The sequence below is a fragment of the Corticium candelabrum genome, chromosome 16, assembly GCF_963422355.1.
Source record: "Corticium candelabrum chromosome 16, ooCorCand1.1, whole genome shotgun sequence".
Classification (NCBI taxonomy): Eukaryota; Metazoa; Porifera; class Homoscleromorpha; order Homosclerophorida; family Plakinidae; genus Corticium; species Corticium candelabrum.
In genome coordinates this window covers 3,993,251-4,013,680 of record NC_085100.1, presented here as the reverse complement: position 1 = coordinate 4,013,680, position 20,430 = coordinate 3,993,251, and the positions used below count along the sequence as shown (strand labels likewise).

The window sequence follows — 20,430 nt, the reverse complement described above, 5'->3', positions numbered from 1 at the left end:
CATTCCAAAACAACGCCCACAGTCTCGAGCGCTTGTCTCTGTGTTATTCATTCTGAGTGTCTCCGCGCATAAATTTACCGCAGAAATTTATGAATGTATTGCCTATATACGGGTGATTGAATAAAACCTATGAATATTAACGCCAAAAGGTAGAGGCACATAATGACCGCAAATTTATGTCTACTAAAAAATCCCCTTCTTGATGTCCGGGTTTGCACTTTCTGGCCGAATACGAGTATGTATCGAATCTGGAGAAGTTCGTTGTTTTTGACGATGTAATATTTTTCTGGTATGCTTGCTCCAGGTATTTCTCCTCCTTCTACTTTCGATTGTTGAGGTTTGGGTTTTCCCTCTGTGCTGGATTTCTTTACGTCTGGATGGTTGATGACTTCGCAGACAGCGATGCAGCTGATGTTGGTGCCCAGTCTGCTGTGTTGCCATCCGCGAGATGCGGGACTGTATAGCATGCAGACGTTGAGGTCGGAGGAAAGGTAAGTGCCAGCTCCAAACACGGAATTCTAGAAATGGAACATTAGTAGAAACACATATACCTGTAAACACACAGTGACACACACACACACACACACACACACACACACACACACACACACACACACACACCAGATGCAACAGAAGCAAATGTAGAGTGGTTCGGTCTAGCATGGACTAAGTATAGGTGTGGTCATGCAAAAAAGCATGCTAAGGCCACAAGAAGAAAATTAGTTGTTTGACAGGATCACTGCACCAATTCTCACACCGATTTGTTTTCTATTTCTATTCTAACTGTTCATGAGCTTGTACAGTAGTTTCTTCTACAGTAGTGAAAGAACGCAATATTTCTGCCAAATATAAGTACGTTAAGGCCTTGGGCTGCGGACCGAACGCTTGCTGTGTTGCGTGGCGCATTGTTTTAGTCTTGCTTTCCGAGGCCAACTAGGAGAGCACACAAGGGACGAGTCTAGATGCTTCAGGCGACTCTAACAGTGAAAGAGAACAGGTTACAGTTCATAAGCGACTCAGTCGTTCGTATGTTGTAAGACTCCACATGATCGTCTTGAGCGACTTGCAATCCCCTGTTTCTTTCTATGAATGGAGGCCATACTACAGTACAAAAGGATGCAAAAATACACGGAAATGTGCGACACAGCACATAATCACTTGACACAAAGTGCCTTCATTCTACAGCCGAACCATTGCTGTATGTGTGCTTTTCGCTGCCGATTGAAGGTGAATAAGCGATGCAAAAGCACCTTTACTTTCGCCTACGCAAATATCAAAGTTTACACGAACCAGTAAAACGAAACCTACACATAATGGACGTTATTTGAAGAAAACGTCTCGTACAATGTTGTTTTTTGTGTTACATAATGCTCAGCTATCAAGTTTGCTCTGAGATAGTGCCAAATCCCAACTTGATTAGCTAATGTGCGTGCATCAATTGGTGGTGCAAATCACAGTTGTTCTAATAGGTCTTGCAGGACTAGAAATCGTTCTATTTATCACATTTGTAAATTATCCGGGCATCTGGACTGCGTCCAGGTATTAGCAGAATGATAGACTGGTACCCAGTCCTCTCCTCACGCGCTCATATATTCAAGTGTTCGACCACGTGTTGGTGTCATGCTCTTCTCGATCGCGTGCAAGCACGCGAGGAGAGGACTGGGTACAAGTCTAGCAGAATGAGTCTGTACCAAACGGCCAACGATGTGTTGCTGTGGAGGCACTCACTGTTCAGCTCTTTTGGCAGTTTAAATAGCAGATTGCAAAATTCAGACTTTTGTTCACAGGTAGCGTCTAATGTTACTTAATTAATTACCATTAATAATTAAAAAAATTTAATGCGCACACGGATTTCTGAGCCACATTTCCGGTCAAACAACTAATTTTGTTCTTGTGGCCTAACCAGGTCTTATTTTGACAGCTAAAACACTGAAAACTTGCTAAATAATCTTAGCAGCACTTCACTAACGCCTACGACCCTGGAAATGAAAACCTCTAAATATCAACCAACTCTGATGACCTAGACTATTTGGTACACAATATATAATATTATGCTAGCTAATATGGGCAACTATATGGGATTCTGATGCCCCTGCACACACACACACACACACACACACACACACACACACACACGCTCACACACACACACACACACACACACACACACACACACACACACACACACACACACATGACCAATGGATAAGGAGCTGCCGTTCGTTACGGTTATGCCGGCCCCAGCCAGATGGCTGGGTTCCTGTGCACTACGCAGGAGCTATGGGCCGTGCTAAGTAATCTCCTGGAGCCTGGCCAGGTACTTGCAGAAACACCGACTGAGATGCCAAATGTGGTGTGGGCACCCGAAGTCCCACCAGGACCCCAGTGGCTGATGGACTTTGTCGCAGTCAGAGGCTTCTGCCACCCTAGTCAATGACCAGGTACTCATTTATACTCCTGAGTCAAGAGAGGCAATTGTATGTGAGTTTCTTGCCCAAGGAAATTATGCCATAGCTCGCCATCACTGTGACTTGAACCTGCAACCCTGCAAGGTCCTGGATGTAATCCCTCCATAAGATGACTCTCTAACCAACTGAACTATACCGCACCTCACACACACACACACACACACACACACACACACACACACACACAGACACACACACACACAGACACACACACACAGACACAGACACACCACACACACACACACACACACACACACACACACACATCTTGCTTTCTTACTTTGTTAAGATGAGAAATGAGACCATGATGAAGTATCGAATGAAAATTCTCTAAGCGACTACCATGGTAAGCATAAAAAGTTCCAAACGTCTCTCTCTGCGATGAAAAGCGACTGTCATCCAGATAATCCACTTTGAAAACATAGTCAGGTCGAATGTTATAACTCGATCGACCAGTTCTCTGTTGCAAGTCCTCAAACTAGCACAACAAAAATGTGTCAAGCGGGTTCCACAAAACAAACTACGTCTCACCACTGAATGTGGTGCTATTTTCAATGTGAATGTCTTCAAATCAATAAGAAGCCACGCAAGTAATTCACACACGTCATTAGTGGTAGTTTTGTTTTCCAGTTGCTCCCACAATACTTCCTGCTTTGAGATTCCATTTGCCACTGACCTCTAACAACATTCATAGTTTTCGCATAGCACGAAAACAGGTAGTGGGACTTCACGTACCAATCTGTCGATGTCCCTCTCTCCATTGTCGATGAAAAATGGAGGAAACGGTCTTAAGAGGCTGTCGTGTTTGTAACTGTTAGCAGCACTCTGAAACAAAGTAATAGACAAGTCGCATGCCAGTGGAGCTTCACGGAGAAGAGTAACAAGTTCGTTCCGGGAGGCCATTTCCACATACGGGTAGTTAATAAGCTTGCCCATGTACGGGACTTTACTTAACTGCGAGGATTAACCAATCAGACTAGAGCGGTTCTTCAAACCACCTCATTCATCTCGACGGCGCTACGTGATTCAGTTGTGTACCATTCAGCCATGTCAGTCGACCAGATTTACTACTCAGAGAAGTACTACGACCAAGATTATGAATACAGGTAAAGATGTCGAGCTGCTTGTGCCGTTTTTTTGCCGCCAATGCTTTTGTCGTACAGACACGTCATGCTACCGAAGAACATCGCTAAACTCGTACCTAAAGACAAGCTTATGAACGAACCAGAGTGGAGAGGCATTGGTGTGCAGCAATCGCAGGGCTGGATTCATTACATGCGTCACAGACCAGGCAAGCGACCTGTCAACTGTGTGTGTTCCCGGATTTTAGTAACCCCGACCTCTCATTTACAGAACCTCACATTTTATTGTTCAGAAGACCGAGAACGGATCGTAAAGCGGTCAATGGATGTAGCTAAGTTGGTTCCGCTAGGTTTTGCTTTCGAGGATAAGTGGTACGTGCAAGGCTACGTCCAGGAAGTTTGACCTTGCGTACTTGTCCTTTCGTCGTTGCTATTTACCCCGTTGTATTTGTATTTCTGGTATTTGAGGTTGAATCTGATGTAAATTCTTTAGGTTACTTAGAAATAGGACTAAGAGACATGAAGTTGTGTGCTAATCTCCGTGTAGTTTGCATTGAAAATGTAGTGTTGATACTTGACAGTGTAAATCTGTTCTGTGCAAGCCATAGATCTGACTTTGATGATCACATTGGCCAAGAACCTATACGCAGCCTGATTTGTATTGTACTTTCAATGAGTACAAGCAAACTGCCGGGCAAAGAATGGTATTCAAAAGCAATAGTTTAGACATACAGCTGTGTCTTATGCAAGTCTTTTGTAACAATAATGTAGTCTTTCAATTGCTTGCAGCTAGCACTTTATTCCAATACACAGTTTGTTTCATAGTTCGACATATCTGCATGCATGTGAGGCTTGAAGTAGAGCAACAAATGCTTGTGAAGAGATCAGAAGGATCAGTAACTGTTGTGTGCCCAGACAAATTTGTGGTAACACGAGGGTTTGGTGTATAGTAGCATGCCTCTACAAATACGGCAAAATGTTGATTCTGAGTTCCTTATAACCCCATCAATACCTAAAGAGCTAGTAAACTCTGTTTTTGATACAAAGCTTGCCAAAGTATGTCAGTGTGACGTAGAGCACACAGTTCTTTGCCATGTCAATGACTCTTGTCCTCGTCCTTCTCGCCTGTCACTATTTGTGTTGCCTGAACATGTTGTATGGCTACTCATCATTGCCAAGTGCACACCCGAAGAGTGATTTGGTTAGTAATCCAGTAGCTTTGTTCCTAGTAATAGCACATACAATTTACTGGTGTAGTAGGCAGTGTTCGAAAAAGTGGTCAAGTTGTCATTTGACGAGTAGCTGTGTTTATGTGACGACCAATTATTCTAGCAAGGCTGCCATCCTGACCACTAAAGTCACTCAAGTTATGGTGGACCCAATAAATTTGTTTTTATGCTGTAGAGTATAAAAGTGAATTACTTCGGTCAGACTGAAAGTGACACCTCTGACGTCCTGGGATTTTGTTTACTTGCCAGAACAATCATCCCATATCCTTATTTGATATCAATGAAATATATGTAAAAGTCTTAACAAATCTTTGGCGACTAAATTTTTTGAAGCTGCCAAGATTGCGACTACGTCTGCCATAAGATTTCAAACACTGAGTAGGAAATTGGATACATGGATATTAGGTATGGCCGTACCTATATCCTAAGAATAGCAAGTATGGCGTACCGAATATTCTCTACACCAGCGTGTTCAGCCTAGGAAATCAAGTCTGCATTTAGTGTCTACCCTGAAACCTGCCAGTTCAACTATATCAGCGGGTTGTTTCAATCAAACTTAGCAGCCAGGTAACTTATTCTGGGACATAAATGTATACTGGCTGCATGCTTCTGGATAATATTGCCCGTTTGCTAGTGCTTGTCGTGCGCATGCTCAAAAGAGTCATATTTGAAAATGCTAACTGACATCACTGCCAGGTATGTAGATGTAGACAGAGACGTTGGTTACGTTCAAATTGTGCTTGATGCTCAGAGTAGAAAGATAAAGATAGTGTGTCTTTTTATATATTTATGTTGCTGGTTGAACACATTTTAATTAATTAAATGCAAGCGCATTATGTTGTATAATGTGTTTGCATGTACTCTCTCATGAAGTCTTCCTAATACTACAGGTCTGAGCCTTGAGTCTTCGACAGAAGCTCTTGCTTGGCACCTACTATATGCTAGGAAATGTAGGATGCATACCCAATTAGCAAATTTCCTACAAATACCTGATGTATCAAATTTCCAAAATATATTGAGTATTGTACCACATTTCTTAACATATCAGGTATCTATAGTAGACAAAATATAAGATATTGAATATATCTACCGGATTTCCTAGGATATTCAGTACGGCAGTACCAGATCTCCTGCTACTGACAGACTGTACCGGATTCCTAGAGCTGTACTCATTTTTCTAGGAAATTTGGTACGGGTCGTATTGCACAGGCTTATATGTAAGTTACAGGCATTTTTGGTGTAGCAATTGTACAAACATCTTGAGACAGTAAACGTCTAGTACACAGTTTCAAAAACAGTCACTCTGAAGGAGATTACTGTATAGTACTAGCTGCAACATCATCAGTAATCATATTTTTATCTATATTTATATGGTTGGATATATATCAATGATGCAATGTAGACACCATGATGTAGTCAAAATACAGAATGCCTTCAATTCGTAAGGTTTTTACTGCTACAAAAAGTATCTGTTCCTACCACTCTACACGTAAGAAAACCTGTCTTCAAACATAATTCTAGCTAAGCACTACACCCTTGTCAATGATGAGAATCTTGAGAGGAAAGGACGTCAGCAACGGGCAGCTGCCACGATTGAAGAAAATCGACTTGCAATATCCTCCGGTAATAAAAGTGTCTCGCATCCCTCTTTAATCTTGTGATCTCATTATAATCAGGATGTTCCTTTCTCTTTTTGTATTCATCCACTAAGTCGCTACCGTGCTCAAGCCAGGCCTTCTTGCACAGTTCCAATATGTTGGGAATTGAAAAGTCTGGATCGGTAGAAATCTGGAGGATGATGTCGAGACATATCATATCACTTGGCATGGGCTGCTCCCGGAATATTTCTTTGTTTATATCGTCTGAAGCCATTAGGTTGTGCACCGACCGATCGCCGGTTAGTAGGGAAATAAACTCTCTCTTGCATCTACAAATTGAGAGAAATTAGTGTTTTACAATAGATGCACATGTAAGCCATTAGAACACTGATGCATTTTGCAATTGTTTATTTGATGTTATGTGCTTTGCTCGTGTCTGCAGGGTTGCCACACATTTCGTCGAAAATCGGTAGGCGAATAGGAGTAACAGTGACACACCCACTTTCCAGTGTTGTGTTAGGACTACGCCCCCTTGTATTGTATTTCTACTGGCAACAGCCAAAATCCTACGTGTGTCGCCTCCTCTTCTCAAAACAACCCTACAGCAGTCTTAAATGCATAACTGAATAGAAGCTAAATGTTAATTAAAAGGTAAAAACATGGATGTGTGACCTCTGCACTATGGCATCACAGAATAAATTATCAACATGGTGCTCTAACCGACTAAGTTATAGACGGGAAATGACTCCAATGCAAAATGGTCGCAATACAAAATGACTGAAATGTAGAATGCGAAATCAAAACTGAAACTGGCCACCATAATGTTTGTGAGCCAGCTGCGACTTGTTCAATTATCCATCTATTGGTAAGCAGTATAACCCTAAAAGTTTGTAGGCTACGAATTTATTTGTAGACGTGGCAACCCTGCGTCTGCATGTTATATGTATTGTTTGGTGTTGTGTTGTTTTTAGTGTGTGTGTGTGTGTGTGTGTGTGTGTGTGTGTGTGTGTGTGTGTGTGTGTGTGTGTGTGTGTGTGTGTGTGTGTGTGTGTGAGTATACGTTCGTGTAAGCTTGAAGTTACCTTTCCAAAACTTCCGAACATTGAGGAATTTCCTTCATTAGACTCTGTAGACAGTCGACGGGTTCATTCCAACATCCCGGAGAAGTAATACTACAATTGTCGGCAAGATATTGGTCAGGGAGATCATGAACTCGAGCAATCTATAAATGAAACAAAGACAAACAACATGCGCAAACAAGACAATCACTCTGCATAGGCATAAAATCACCTCAGCCAGAACATTGAATGTAATGAATGGGTCAACCCAAGCATCCATCACGAGTTGCAAAACAGGATCAACAATAGACTTTGCAGACTGAACTAGTTTTCCACACGAAAAGGAAAGGGAAGCAAGGTTGTGAATATCTGACAATAGAGAAGAGTCCAGACGTTGGTCTGACAGCAGATCTGTAAGATTGCAACCAGCAAGACAATAAGCCCACAACCGTTGATACGCAGCCACCGCCAAGCCTAGACACTCCTGCAGTGTCGCATATTGTGACCTTGCCATGTGGAATAGATAATAGTATGGCACTTCAGGTACACGGCGTTCGCAAAGTGAAGCATTGGCTTTCACAAGTCTATGCTTAATGCCATAACCTAGTTTCCTAGATGAAACACAGTGACTGAGAGCAAGATTGCATACTGTGTTACTGATTGGAGTGCACACACACACACACACACACACACACACACACACACACACACACACACACACACACACACACACACACACAAGTTACGACAAGTTTACTCGATGACATCGAAAAATAGTTGATTGACAACCGGGCACATTATCGCACAGGCAGCTTCAGTCAACAGTGAACAGAGAGCTTGAGCCATTGACTGAGAGAATGGTACAAACAATGGCTACCACAGAGTTTATCCCACATTTAACTCAACCATCCAAGACACGATGAAAGCATTCTAAACCTTCTGGCAAGATGAAACAAAGTCGTCGAGAAGCACGACGTGATACAACAACTCTAACGGTGAAAGGCATTCCTCCCATCCAGCAGACCACAACATCTTGACTACTGCTCCAGTTCCAATCGACCTCAACAGCTTGGGCATTATACTGCAATACACCCACACAGAAACACACATTCAACCATTGCACCACACACTGCATGCACACTCAAACCTCAGCTGTTGGTGTCGTACATATTCCAACGTTTTAGTCAGAGAGAGCAACTTGATATGCAATAATACTCCATACTTGAGAGTGCTGTGCACATCATACACCAGCCTCGATGTCCTCAATGCGTCATCAAACCGAGTCAAGCCCAAGTTCAAGTGTTCCCATCGACTCTTCAGCCAACGCTTACATTGCCCAGCAAATCCACAAGCCAAACTAGCAACATCCATAACGTCCATCAAAAAGTCGACCAGCCTCCTGTACAACACAGTTTGATCTCCAAGAGAAGCTGCAACAGTCGATGCCACCAAGATGGAATTGAAATTTTCTGTGTGTTCGCAGATGCAATTTTTGATCGGTTCCAATGCTTGTCTTATTATCGATGCAGCGAATGCCTCGTTCTCTTTGCAATGATTCAACAGCTCGTAGAGTAGAGAGCCGAATTGTGTCACAACGTAATAGAACTCGTTGTCGGATCCTTGCCCACTGATGTGTGTGGCAACGGCTGTGGCTTGTTGGGTGATTCCGGTTGTCAGCATGTTTTGTAGTGAAGGGCTGGTGGTGAGATCGTGTAGGGAGGCTTGCAGGAGCATGCGACTGTAGCGAGCAAAATTGAAGTTTTTGGATGGAATGCTCGTTGAGAGAAAGTGACCGGCTTCGCAGAGATGCTTGACGAGACCGGCGATGTCTTCGGATTGATGGAGAATGCAGTCGATAATTTCGTTCGCACTGGACACCTAACAAACACACATGCATCAATGAATTTAGGATACAAAGACGCCAGCTACCACCTACTATTACAATGCTATACCGTCGTTATATAATTGCTGTCAGTGCGGTGCAGTGTGGTACCTTTATGAGAACACATGGTGACTGGCGTGCGTTAGCAGTACCCTGTACATACTCACGTAATGCTCGGGTTAGGACGGCTTGATTTCTGACAGACTGCGCATATAGTAGAGCTATAACTAGGGTTTTTCTAGGCAACTTCCACTTTGCCTGAGCTGGTTAATTGTTTTTATAACACACACACACACACACACACACACACACACACACACACACACACACACACACACACACACGGATGGATACAAAAGAGTTTGCTTACACAGATCCGACATTTACGTACGTGTACGCAAAGAAAGTGTTGTGTAGGAAAACACGGTATCTAACATAGTCAACTGCAGTAGGAAAAGTGCCTTGCATGTATAGCTGTGGTGCTGTATACATATACCGCAGCACATCTACTGTATTACTATACTTAGTTTCAAAATCCGTCTTCTTCTGTCTAAAGTGTCTAAAAAATATAGCTGCCTCCATGTTGAAACAAACATACCTTATACTGTCAAAAGCAAACGTTGGTTTATGCTTACTAGCGTCTGCCTGGCACGTGCGTTTCTCCCTTGTTGGACTAACAGTTAGTGCTCTCGATGATGCATGCGACCAGCTTTAGAACTAACCACCACAATCATTAGCTGCAGTGTAAACGTTTCTAAAAGCGTTTTAAAAGGAAAAGAAAGGCGGTGTAAACCGCTCTGAAACAAACGACTGTCTCTCTCCTAAAGACTTGACCCGAAACGGATCAATTGCAGTTCCAGTTTATTCTACAGTTATAAAGAGTGGTGAAAGGACGTTGTTGTCCGACTCAAACACAACCCAAGTCAACAACACAACACAACAGCACAAACAACAGAACAACACAACAAAACAACACAACACAATACAACAACACAAGACAACCCAACACAACACAATAAAACAACACAAGACAACATAACAACACAAAACAACCCAACACAACACAACACAAGGCAACACAACACAACAACACAACACAAGACAACCCAACCCAACACAACAAAACACCACAAGACAACACAACACAACACAATACAAGGCAACACAACACAACAACACAAGACAACCCAACACAGCAAAACACCACAAGACGACACAACACAAGACAACCCAACACAACAGAACACCACAAGGCAACACACCACAAGACAAGACAACCATGACACAACACAACACAAGGCAACACAACACAACATAACAACACAACCCAACAAAACACCACAAGACAACACAACCCAACAAAACACCACAAGACAACACGACACAACGTAACAACACAAGACAACACAAAACAACACAACCCAACACAACACAACAACACAAGACAACACAACACAAAACAACAACGCAACAACAAAACAAAACACCACACTACACCACAACATACCGCCGTTGCCGAGGCATAGAAATGATCCACATGTTCATCGCACACCGTGCAGAAATACACACAGAGATAGAGAGGCAGCGGAAAGACAATCGTCCCTTGACTTGTGGCTGCAGGCTGATCCAACGACCTCAAAGCAATCACATTGCTCACATCGGGAAACCTCTTCCACGCATCATCCTGCATACACATCTCTTCCAAAATGACTCCAAGCGACCAGCTGAGAGAAATGCTCGACATCCCCCACATTTGATCCGTAATATCAGCCAACGCGTTTCTCCGTTTAACTCGCTTTGATCTACGCTTGGTACCAGGATGCACCAAATTGAGAGAAAACACAGACTGAAAAGCCTGCAGTGCCAGGTCCAGCGATTGCTCAGCATAGCCATAAAACTTGAAGCCGCGCACAATGCAAGCCACTGTCGCCAGCTTTTTCCCCGCATCCGTATCATCAGTGTTAGAAATTTGACACCAAAACTTGGATGAGGAACCCGACTTAATGATGTCATCAATACCACCTTTTGTTGTAGTCGAGGTCCACGCGTAAATGTGTCGAAATCCGTTCCAGCCTTCAAAGCTGCGAATGACGTGAACTTGAGCTCGTTTTTGTATGCAAACGGATCCCTGTGAACGACAGTCTTGTGTGCCAGCAGCCACAATGCGGTCGAGTCGGGATGCCCAATGTTTGTGCTTCTTCCTCATCCTGTTGATGATGTCCGTACTGTAGTGAGGATTCATGGCTGCCAGGCGCCAGTAGGATATCAGGCGACACGCAAAGCATGTCTGACTGCAATAAACATGCACAGCAATGAGACAAGAACTAGCAATCAAACTGAAATCAACAAATTTCGTGTGTGTGCATGTGTGCGTGTGCGTCCTGCCACCGTTGAGAAATGGTAAATAAACTGATAATAACCACAACCAACCAACCAACAAGAAAACCGGTGGTCAAAAGGACGATATGCGGTTAATGTCTTCCCTTACAGTGTGCAGGTAAACAGCGATATGTTGCGTGCGTAGTTGCTGTTGACAACTGTCACACCGTCCGTCTGCTTCGTCACCATCGATTCGAGCATATACAACCACTGTTGCGTGAACACAGAGAGAACTCTGACAGCTAGCTCCTCTCCTTTTCTCAGCAATCGACGAACCATCTGAAAATGTATGTCCACTTCGGACATCCAGCTCCAGCACGTTTCTCCAATCTCATCTAAAAAAAGGACAACTCGATCATCAAATGCGAGTGTAGAAAACTACAAATACGCAAACCGTGCTCTATAGCTCGTCCCTTGTCTGGCAGTGACGCCAGCTTTCCACCCCACTCACTCAAAGAAGGTGATATCAACCTGATGTCGTGGAGAGCGCACATTCGACCGATAACCGACAGTCCACGGAGTCCTGCGTAATCTTTCACGACCCTTCTAAGCGACGTCTCATCGACATGCCACACTCCTTCCTCCGTAATACCCGCACCGGCAGTAGAGTCCGGAATAGTGTTAGACGATAGAAACGGTCTGTCTTCCTCAACGAGATTGTCGAGAATCTTCTGAGCTTTAGACAGAAACTCAAGCGGTTGGTCCGACAGCATCCTGTGTATCAGCTGCTTGTGCTGTGGCAAATCGAGCTGCTCGAGGCAATAAGACATCGGCAATCGATACCGAAACATCCACGGACGCCGCATCCTCGCAAAGACGATCCGCACAACGTGACAGCACCACAGACGACGTCGACGATGAACAGAGCACGTGGCCAAGATAATGCGCTGGCGGTCAAAATGAAGAACAACTAACGCCTTCTTAAGTTTCTCCCGCTTAACTACCCGTCGATGAAATATCGACGCCGTTACTGTAAATCCTAAACAACAGCCACAACCATCAAACGAAAAAATTACGACCCTGCCAAATGAAATGACTGAATTGGATAATTACCAGTCTGAATGGCGTCCCTGACCACGAGGCTGTCGTCGTTAGCTTGGCTCTCGACCTCTTCACAACACCGTTCGAACGAGCTTTCCCTGTGCGACAGGAAGACAGACGTGTAGACGCACGTTTCGTCGCGAGGAAATGCGTTCTTCATGATGGCCAGCTGCAAGCTTGAAGGCACCGGCTTCACCCAGTAATGAAAACGTTCGACGACTTCAAAGGGAAGATGAGCGGCGATGCACTGCACTGACAGGCTTAATAGGGTTGGAACTGAAATTCCATTAGTTTCTAAAAACTTCGCTCGTTTAGGTGGTGGTTCTTCGTCAGATAAATGTAGGGGCGATAGTGTGTCTTTTAATTTTCCTTCACCGTATGCATAGTCGTTGTCACTGAGTGGCTCGTCTGCGCTGTCTGAGTGGCTGAAACAACTCGATACAGACTCTTCATCGGAAAACATTTGTAGGTGAACAAATAGCAATACAAATCGTCTATAAAAACAAATAAAACGAGTTAGAAACAAATGCAACACTAAAATCATTTAGGTGATAGTGCATGATGGTGTATGCCAGTGGGCTCACGCGGAGAGACACGCGCTATGTATATGGTCTACTTCAAATTCATGTAACACATTAGATGACATCCCAGTCAGATGCCCAGTGCAGGTCAAAAATTTAGAATTAAAACTAGAACTGAAGTGTCTTCGTTTTGGTATTACGAATTTTAGGTCTTTGCAGTTAGTTTCCGGTGAAACAAAGCAACAGAATTTATAGCAAGTGCTCCTTTTGTTCTTGTGCAAGCTTATGGACCTGACAAGAAGGTGAAAAACCTACATAATCAGTACTCTAATACTGTGGCTTGTGGACAGTTTCCTATCGCAGATCTTTCAGAGTATTAGATTGTCTTCTTTCTATTTCGTTTGCATCCACGTTACTAACTTAACGACAACCTGTAGTGCACTGACAGCCTTCAAATTAAATTATTATGAATTTTTAAGTGGATCATAAACTCTAGAACCATGTGGCATCAACTTGCTAAATCCGTTGTGAGATGTCATCAGGTTCAGCCACCGCATACAGTGGCAGGCCTAGAAGATCTCAGTATAGTCATCCCAAGTTAGAGAACACTGTGCAGTTCCAGTAGGGCTAATGATCTATGCATTTCTACGACCTGTAGCAATTGACAATTTGTCCCTATGCTGATTTCTTCGGCTCTCATCAGCTCTAGTTGAAACAAGTTTTCAACAGATGGACTCCATACTCAAGAAGAAAAATGGACTAGCAAACTTACACTTAGAAAGTAAAGTTGCACAACAAAAACAGGACTACAGAACCCAATAAAATTGTTGATGGATTCTTTGCAACCTTGCATGTCAGTTATTAATAATAGGTAACTGATGCTGTTAACTTAATTCACCTCACATGGCTATAATTTCTGAGCTCAGTTGTGGCCAGTTTTATTTGTATCTTCGCAAACAACCAGTTGTAAATACATGCAGCAGATACGCGTAGATACAAAGAAAATCATTTAAACTAAAGTGATCAAGCAAATTACCAAAATCAGAACTAAAACCAACATGTAATGAAGTAACAAATAAAAATAAAACTACAAAACATTATTGTCAAAAGAATAAATTTTGCCAATAAAAATTATTTTCACAATAAGGACAAATCTTAATTAAAAACATGTGATTAGTCTGAAGTCATGTAAATTTACAAGATGGCTGAGAATGTTGCTCAAGTGTACGCATGCAACGTCTTGTCTATCGATTATGAAAGACAAGTGAGTTGCAACAAGAAGCACCTACATCTGATCCTACACCCTATTATAAAGATCTCAAATAGATCTGACCACATGAAAAATCTCTTTGAATTACCAAATTTTTGCATTCTTATCAGCAACTTGTGTTGTCAACAAATGCTGTTCTGTTTAATTAAACATTTTAGAAAAAAAGCTGACCAATGAATGTGGGTGTAGCTACAAAACACAAATATACTATTGAATGGTAGAAAATAATAACAACTGCTACTGCAAGATTCTTGACAAAACACAATAGTCAAGAATGTAATTTGACTTGATTACAAATAATCAAGTCGAGGTTTTTGACTCGATTTACCATTTACAATTTCTGAAGTAGACCATGCTGTCATATATTGTTTTTTTCAACAGTAAAAATCTATACACGTATACTGCAGTGGTGCTGAGATTATGTACTACAAACAAGACAGTAAGAAAATCACTGTTTCAATTACCATCTAAAGAGTGGTGACAACAACACTTGGTGTGGGTTATTGACACCGGCACAATGAAATAAGCATGTGGCAATAGCGGAGTGGTTGTCATTCTGTGCCTTAGATACTGTGTCCACCAGAAATGATAAGATATTGTCAAAGCATTTGCTGATGTCTCATTACGACAATTTGCTCGGATATTCTAAGGCATAAACTGGCTAGCCAAACAATGCCCAAACAATATTTCATTCTGTACAAAAATGTCCTGTCTGGTCAGCATCTCAATTGGGTGACAGTTTATATTGAGATCAGACAAGATCACAACTAGTCTTTTAACAAGTCATGATCACCTAGCAGTCAATATATGACGTTGGTAGCAATAATTGCTAACAACAGAAGATAAAAACGTTTAGCAAGCACTACCGACTGATGACTCAAAAGTGCACGAAGATCGATGCACCAAACTTTCTAGACGGAATTATATAAAAGAATATATCAAGACTAATGAGTGAATCTATGGTTTCGAAGAACTCTGATTATCTGGTAAAGGTTGTTGATCCATAGTCCTATGTTATCAGGAAAGTATATCAAACTGTCAAGCAAAAGAAAAAAGCTAAATCAGACTGTTTTTACTAACTAAATAGTCAAAATGTTACTTGTACACAAAATACATATTACATAACTGCCAGTGTCGGCAGAGCGACTCACAAGTTGGGGGGGGGGGGCATAAAAGGACACGGGAGTACATGAAGTTCTCCATGCCTCACCAAGAGTGCGTTGTCTCTTTTTGCATTTCGTGTCGGGAAGCGCTTTCTGATGTTGAACTTTAACTTAAGTTAAATACTCCTCTTAGACAAACAGAAAGCACTTATACACATCTAGACTGGTGAACACTGTTGAACTGGAGCACAGAAATTCAAATATTTCTCTTCCATAATGTCTTTGTAGCTGTTGATTGTCAAGTTGAGGCAATTCCCCCTGCCCCCAGCTCCACCTCTGACATCATCTAACACACACACACACACACACACACACACACACACACACACACACACACACACACACACACCACATCCAAGCATAGACACATTCTAGACTTAGATTACAAATGAAGTACACCTGGTCTACTTAGATACATAAATTCGGTAGGAACGGAAGTGAATGAGAACAACAGCATTGAAACTTAGTTGACTTCACCATACATGCGTTTCCGGTACAATCCAACAAGGAAAGAGATAGGAAACGGTAAACATCAGATCTCCTCAAAAATCAATGCCAGATGCCAACAATGAATTGCAATACTACATTCTTACACGCCACAATTCCAGTCAAATCTAGTTGTCAAATGCAACGACCCAAACAAGACTCTACGACTACAGTAACGGCAGTGTATCCCAAGCACCAGCTGAAAGCAGAGTTCGACAGAGTTAGGCAATGCAGAGCACTCGTACGAACAACAAGACACTTACATTTACTTGGCAGAGGGCTCGCGTCAACCCGTATGCATGTGCAATAGCCAGGATATCCTGACGATTTGATATTCGATACGAGTGACATAATTTCAACATGCAACAACTGTCCATGATGTCATCACGTTGCCTCGCACTTACGCCCACGGTGCGCGCGCTACAAAACTGGATTGCAGCTTTACATGCAGAAAGTCGGCCAATACTACAATTAGTGGTTAGTTTTGCTGTTGTTGTAGTAATCCAATTAACCAACTAGCGTTAGTAAAAGTTAATGAGTTGAACATTTTGCGCAGCCGTATGTAAGTCGTCCAAATACTATTTCGATAATCTAATAATTTATTTATACGTATAATAATAACATTCCACATCTTGTGTTAAATTTGAAACGTTCATTATTATTTAAGTTACCCGATAGAAGCTTACTAAAAATTAGACTGACAGTCATATACATGCATACCTCATCAATTAATACGTCTAAATCTCACATGACGAACTCACGTGACATTGAAAGTAGGCAGTGCTCGTCACATGTTCATTTCTAGAAGAGACGCGACGATGACAGTCTTTCCCTTTTCTGTAGTCGTCGTGGCCGTAGCAACAACCGCTCTGTTGTTGACAACACATCGGGTGACAGGAGCGGGATGCTGCACTCTCAGCAGCTATCAAATTAAAGGAGTGTCCGTGCAAGCCGTTGTCGAGCAAGAAGCGACGACGGCATCTATCAGTTCGATGTTTTTGGCTTACGATCTTGAAGACAAAAAAGTGTACCTCAACTACACTAGTCTAGCCTCTTCGAAGAGTCCCAGAGGTCTGAGGGGCACAGACATCTACGATTTCAAATCCGTAAGGACTGTGATAAAATAAATTAATTTAAACTTGTCACTTAAGTATTTGTTGTATCCGTAGAACAAAGTGTATTCGTTTACGAGTGCAAGCGACTGCGTGGAGCAAGATTATGTAGGACCGGAGCTCGACCCGTGCATACCAGGTAACATACGGGCCCTACATCATAAAATATTGGAAATGAGTATCGAAATTTTTGTACTTATTGTTTTCTATAGGGGATGCTAAGATACTTAAAAACGTTTCTTTGGGAAATCAAAATTTTACTCTTTTCGAGTTCAAACTGCAGGGAACTAGTGAGGAGTTCACCTGGGAAGTAGGAACGGAAGCGTTGGTAGATGCTGCCAGCTGCATACCCACTTTGTCTCGGAGTGTTTTTCAAGGGTACAACACGACAGTTGGTGAGGACTCTGAGGTACTTCATGCCTCCTACTCGTTTGAATACGGAGCAGTAGCTCTGCAGTCTAGAGAGATATTTACGCCACCGAAAGGATGCAAACCTGTTGAAATGTCGAAATCGGAAGGAAACAAACGGCGTTTTCGTCATCTGGTCAGATTGACGCTATCTAAGATTGTGATGTATTTACGTAGTATTTTAATATTTTAGATGGATGGAGTTGCAGCGTTCAACATCTACGAGGCATTGAGTAGACTAGGTGCAGCTGATCGCATACTTAATCTGTTGCACTAGAAGCAAGATGCTCTCGTTGACTAGCAAACAAATGACCAAGCGTTATAGTAACTAAGAAACACTTGCTAATTCGCAGTTTGCAACATATATTTTTACTTTCTAGAATTTTTTGTTAATTTTTGTTAATTTTTTGTTAATTTTTTGTTAATTTTTGTTAATTTTTGTTAATTTTTGTTAATTTTTTGTTAATTTTTGTTAATTTTGTTAAAATTTTGTTAATTTTTTGTTAATTTTTAAATTTTTGTCAACTTTTTTTCAATATTTTTGTTATTTTTTGTTATTTTTTTGATAATTTTTTTGTTAATTTTTGTTAATTTTTTGTTAATTTTTGTTATTTTTTTTGTTAATTTTTGTTAATTATTTGTTATTTTCGTTAAAATTTTGTTAATTTTTTTGTTAATTTTTTAATTTTTGTCAATTTTTTCTCAATTTTTTGTTATTTTTTGTTAATTCTTTTGTTAATTAGCACTCTTTTTCAACACATACGTTTTACTGGCTACAAGAGCCATTGTACTAAAGCATTTTCATATTTTCAGTACACTTTTTATAGATAATTTAGCTGGCCACGGTGTGCCGCTCTGTACTCCACAGTATCTGGTAGTTTAATTAATCACGTGACTCCGATTTTGTTGTTATTACAATGTAACTATAATATCTAGCTGATTTGAAAAACGCGTAGAGATGCATGAGATATACTAATTTAAACTACGTAGAGGTGAAACACATTTTATATATTAATTAAAATATGTTTGAGCAAAATATTAACCGATGCTAGAGACGCTGGATAACTACATTCACAAACTTTACGTTTTAATTAAATCGAATTTAATAGCAAAATGCTTTACGAATCTCGCCAACAAAAATTATAACAAGGACGCTACTACATTGACGCTGCATGTAAATAGAACTGAAAGGAAAGCGTTGATATTGTGTTGGCACTGCCGTCGCTTTGAGGCCATTCCTGAGAAAGAGCCAACCAAAGTAGTTTAGGTCTGGAGGCGAAATGATATATACCACTTTCCAAAACAGCCATTTGGTATTGCAGGGATGTTTAAGAATGATACCACCTCTCTTTGTACTCTGCAACGTAAACGTGGGTCTTCTGGTCGAGGGGGCACCCCTTCGATGTGGAGGTATCTGGTCACCCGCTACCTCTCGTTCGATTTAATTACTTACGTGGCTATGCCGCTAGACATGAAATGATTCAATGTTGTATCCTCGCGAGAATCTTAGGGTATGAGCAATTATTATATTATGGCAGGGCCGAATCCAGAGGGGGTTCAGGGGGTTGAAACCCCTCTTTTCCAATAGGCGTGGTTCAATAATTTTATATAATTTTATTAAAAAAGAGATAATTAGTAATGCTATAAATAACTGCTAACGATGAATCCCCTCTTTCAAAAATTCCTGGATCCGGCGCTGCATGGGTATATATACATATATATATATATACCTAATTGGAAACTGGGATTCAAGTTTTCAGTATATGGAGTTGAGTCAGAAGAACATTGTCGGTTCACCCAGACCTCTGAGTTCTGGTGATGTTGCTATATGGCACTCCTGGTTGTCGATGTACGATAAAACATCGATCTCGGTAAGACGATCATCCAGCGAGTGGCCAGAAAGGTCGAAGGCAGGTTGTTGCTTAAGGGTTATCTCGTGAAGTTAGATGCCCCCTTTGTCGGTATGTTCAAACGAGCAGACCTCACCACCGAAGAGAATATACAATTATAGAGGCTGAGAACATTCATACTGCTCCAATGTCATACATCCAGTATAAAATTGATCGAGTATTTTCAACGAATTATGGCATGCGCAACTCTGAAGTCGGAAAGATGACCCGGAGGTCGTCAAACTCTGGACCGAGGAGATACGTTCCGATCTTACTAAAATGCTTGTGCCAGATCTGTTCGAGCATTGTCGCTTATACGTCTTACAAAAGAGACTTAGGCGAAATCTATTGCAACAGATACTGAGAAACGCAAAAGAGAAGCGCAAACGTCATCATTAGGACATTCCGAGGCTCTTAAGCCCTATAGTTGAGACGTGCCCTAGAGCCACTAGGCCTTGTAACTTTCTTTCAGCAAATTCTAGTATTTGCCAAATTGATGAGTTCTCCTTTGATTGACATAAGCACATGCAGAATTGCACTGGTTGCATTTGTAACAGGATGTAACTAAAACCAGTTAGTAAGGTCATATACAAAACGAAATTGCAGATTTTGTCTTGTCAACACGCGGCGCCTATTAGATAGAGCATAGACTAGTAATAGAAAATGTGTATATTGCTTTCTACGTCTTGGTATCTATCTCTGCTACGTGACTCCGCGTTCTACTGGTTGTTGTCTCTGTAGCGTCTAGGCTGAAATGTACTAACTATCACAGAAATGCAACAAGTGTATCTGATGTTTATATAGACAGGGTCCCGTTTCTAGTTATTGTAACTAGAAATATAGT

General features: G+C 41.6%; 4 protein-coding genes across 4 annotated transcripts; 2 read left to right on the top strand and 2 right to left on the bottom strand.

Annotated features, from left to right (window-relative positions):
• Positions 1-60: 60 nt before the first annotated feature.
• LOC134192253 (protein mono-ADP-ribosyltransferase PARP16-like) lies at positions 61-3,539 on the bottom strand. Its single transcript, XM_062660973.1, has 4 exons — positions 3,204-3,539; positions 3,000-3,146; positions 2,749-2,946; positions 61-518 (listed from the first exon to the last, which is right to left on the bottom strand). The coding sequence occupies exons 1-4, from the start codon at positions 3,402-3,404 to the stop codon at positions 75-77; spliced, it is 990 nt and encodes a 329-aa protein (XP_062516957.1). The 5' UTR covers positions 3,405-3,539; the 3' UTR covers positions 61-74.
• On the top strand, positions 3,444-4,128 carry LOC134192258 (cyclin-dependent kinases regulatory subunit-like). The gene is made up of 3 exons (XM_062660979.1): positions 3,444-3,574; positions 3,632-3,759; positions 3,822-4,128. Exons 1-3 carry the CDS (start codon positions 3,516-3,518, stop codon positions 3,884-3,886), a joined length of 252 nt encoding a protein of 83 aa, XP_062516963.1. The 5' UTR covers positions 3,444-3,515; the 3' UTR covers positions 3,887-4,128.
• A 1,996-nt stretch (positions 4,129-6,124) lies between these two features.
• LOC134191991 (uncharacterized) lies at positions 6,125-16,518 on the bottom strand. Its single transcript, XM_062660651.1, has 12 exons — positions 16,441-16,518; positions 16,285-16,376; positions 12,750-13,231; positions 12,091-12,675; positions 11,806-12,031; positions 10,825-11,608; positions 8,583-9,313; positions 8,372-8,516; positions 8,193-8,308; positions 7,668-8,046; positions 7,460-7,599; positions 6,125-6,706 (listed from the first exon to the last, which is right to left on the bottom strand). The coding sequence occupies exons 3-12, from the start codon at positions 13,198-13,200 to the stop codon at positions 6,319-6,321; spliced, it is 3,945 nt and encodes a 1,314-aa protein (XP_062516635.1). The 5' UTR covers positions 13,201-13,231; positions 16,285-16,376; positions 16,441-16,518; the 3' UTR covers positions 6,125-6,318.
• A 433-nt stretch (positions 16,519-16,951) lies between these two features.
• On the top strand, positions 16,952-18,585 carry LOC134192306 (uncharacterized). The gene is made up of 4 exons (XM_062661028.1): positions 16,952-17,283; positions 17,347-17,428; positions 17,502-17,833; positions 17,891-18,585. Exons 1-4 carry the CDS (start codon positions 16,969-16,971, stop codon positions 17,972-17,974), a joined length of 813 nt encoding a protein of 270 aa, XP_062517012.1. The 5' UTR covers positions 16,952-16,968; the 3' UTR covers positions 17,975-18,585.
• The last annotated feature ends 1,845 nt before the right edge of the window (positions 18,586-20,430 follow it).

What these genes read in the sequence shown, in the direction of transcription:
- LOC134192258 (XM_062660979.1), top strand. Translation starts at nt 3,516, where the DNA reads ATGTCAGTCGACCAGATTTACTACTCAGAGAAGTACTACGACCAAGAT. An exon ending in GACCAAGATTATGAATACAG is followed by an intron (nt 3,575 to 3,631) that starts GTAAAGATGTCG and finishes TTTGTCGTACAG; the next exon opens with ACACGTCATGCTACCGAAGA. An exon ending in TTACATGCGTCACAGACCAG is followed by an intron (nt 3,760 to 3,821) that starts GCAAGCGACCTG and finishes TCTCATTTACAG; the next exon opens with AACCTCACATTTTATTGTTC.
- LOC134192253 (XM_062660973.1), bottom strand. Translation starts at nt 3,404, where the DNA reads ATGGGCAAGCTTATTAACTACCCGTATGTGGAAATGGCCTCCCGGAAC. An exon ending in AGAGGGACATCGACAGATTG is followed by an intron (nt 3,147 to 3,203) that starts GTACGTGAAGTC and finishes GAATGTTGTTAG; the next exon opens with AGGTCAGTGGCAAATGGAAT. An exon ending in TCATTTCTCATCTTAACAAA is followed by an intron (nt 519 to 2,748) that starts GTAAGAAAGCAA and finishes TTCCATTTCTAG; the next exon opens with AATTCCGTGTTTGGAGCTGG.
- LOC134191991 (XM_062660651.1), bottom strand. Translation starts at nt 13,200, where the DNA reads ATGTTTTCCGATGAAGAGTCTGTATCGAGTTGTTTCAGCCACTCAGAC. An exon ending in CATTCAATGTTCTGGCTGAG is followed by an intron (nt 7,600 to 7,667) that starts GTGATTTTATGC and finishes TTTCATTTATAG; the next exon opens with ATTGCTCGAGTTCATGATCT. An exon ending in TGTTCGGAAGTTTTGGAAAG is followed by an intron (nt 6,707 to 7,459) that starts GTAACTTCAAGC and finishes CTCAATTTGTAG; the next exon opens with ATGCAAGAGAGAGTTTATTT.
- LOC134192306 (XM_062661028.1), top strand. Translation starts at nt 16,969, where the DNA reads ATGTTCATTTCTAGAAGAGACGCGACGATGACAGTCTTTCCCTTTTCT. An exon ending in ACATCTACGATTTCAAATCC is followed by an intron (nt 17,284 to 17,346) that starts GTAAGGACTGTG and finishes TTGTATCCGTAG; the next exon opens with AACAAAGTGTATTCGTTTAC. An exon ending in AACGGCGTTTTCGTCATCTG is followed by an intron (nt 17,834 to 17,890) that starts GTCAGATTGACG and finishes TTAATATTTTAG; the next exon opens with ATGGATGGAGTTGCAGCGTT.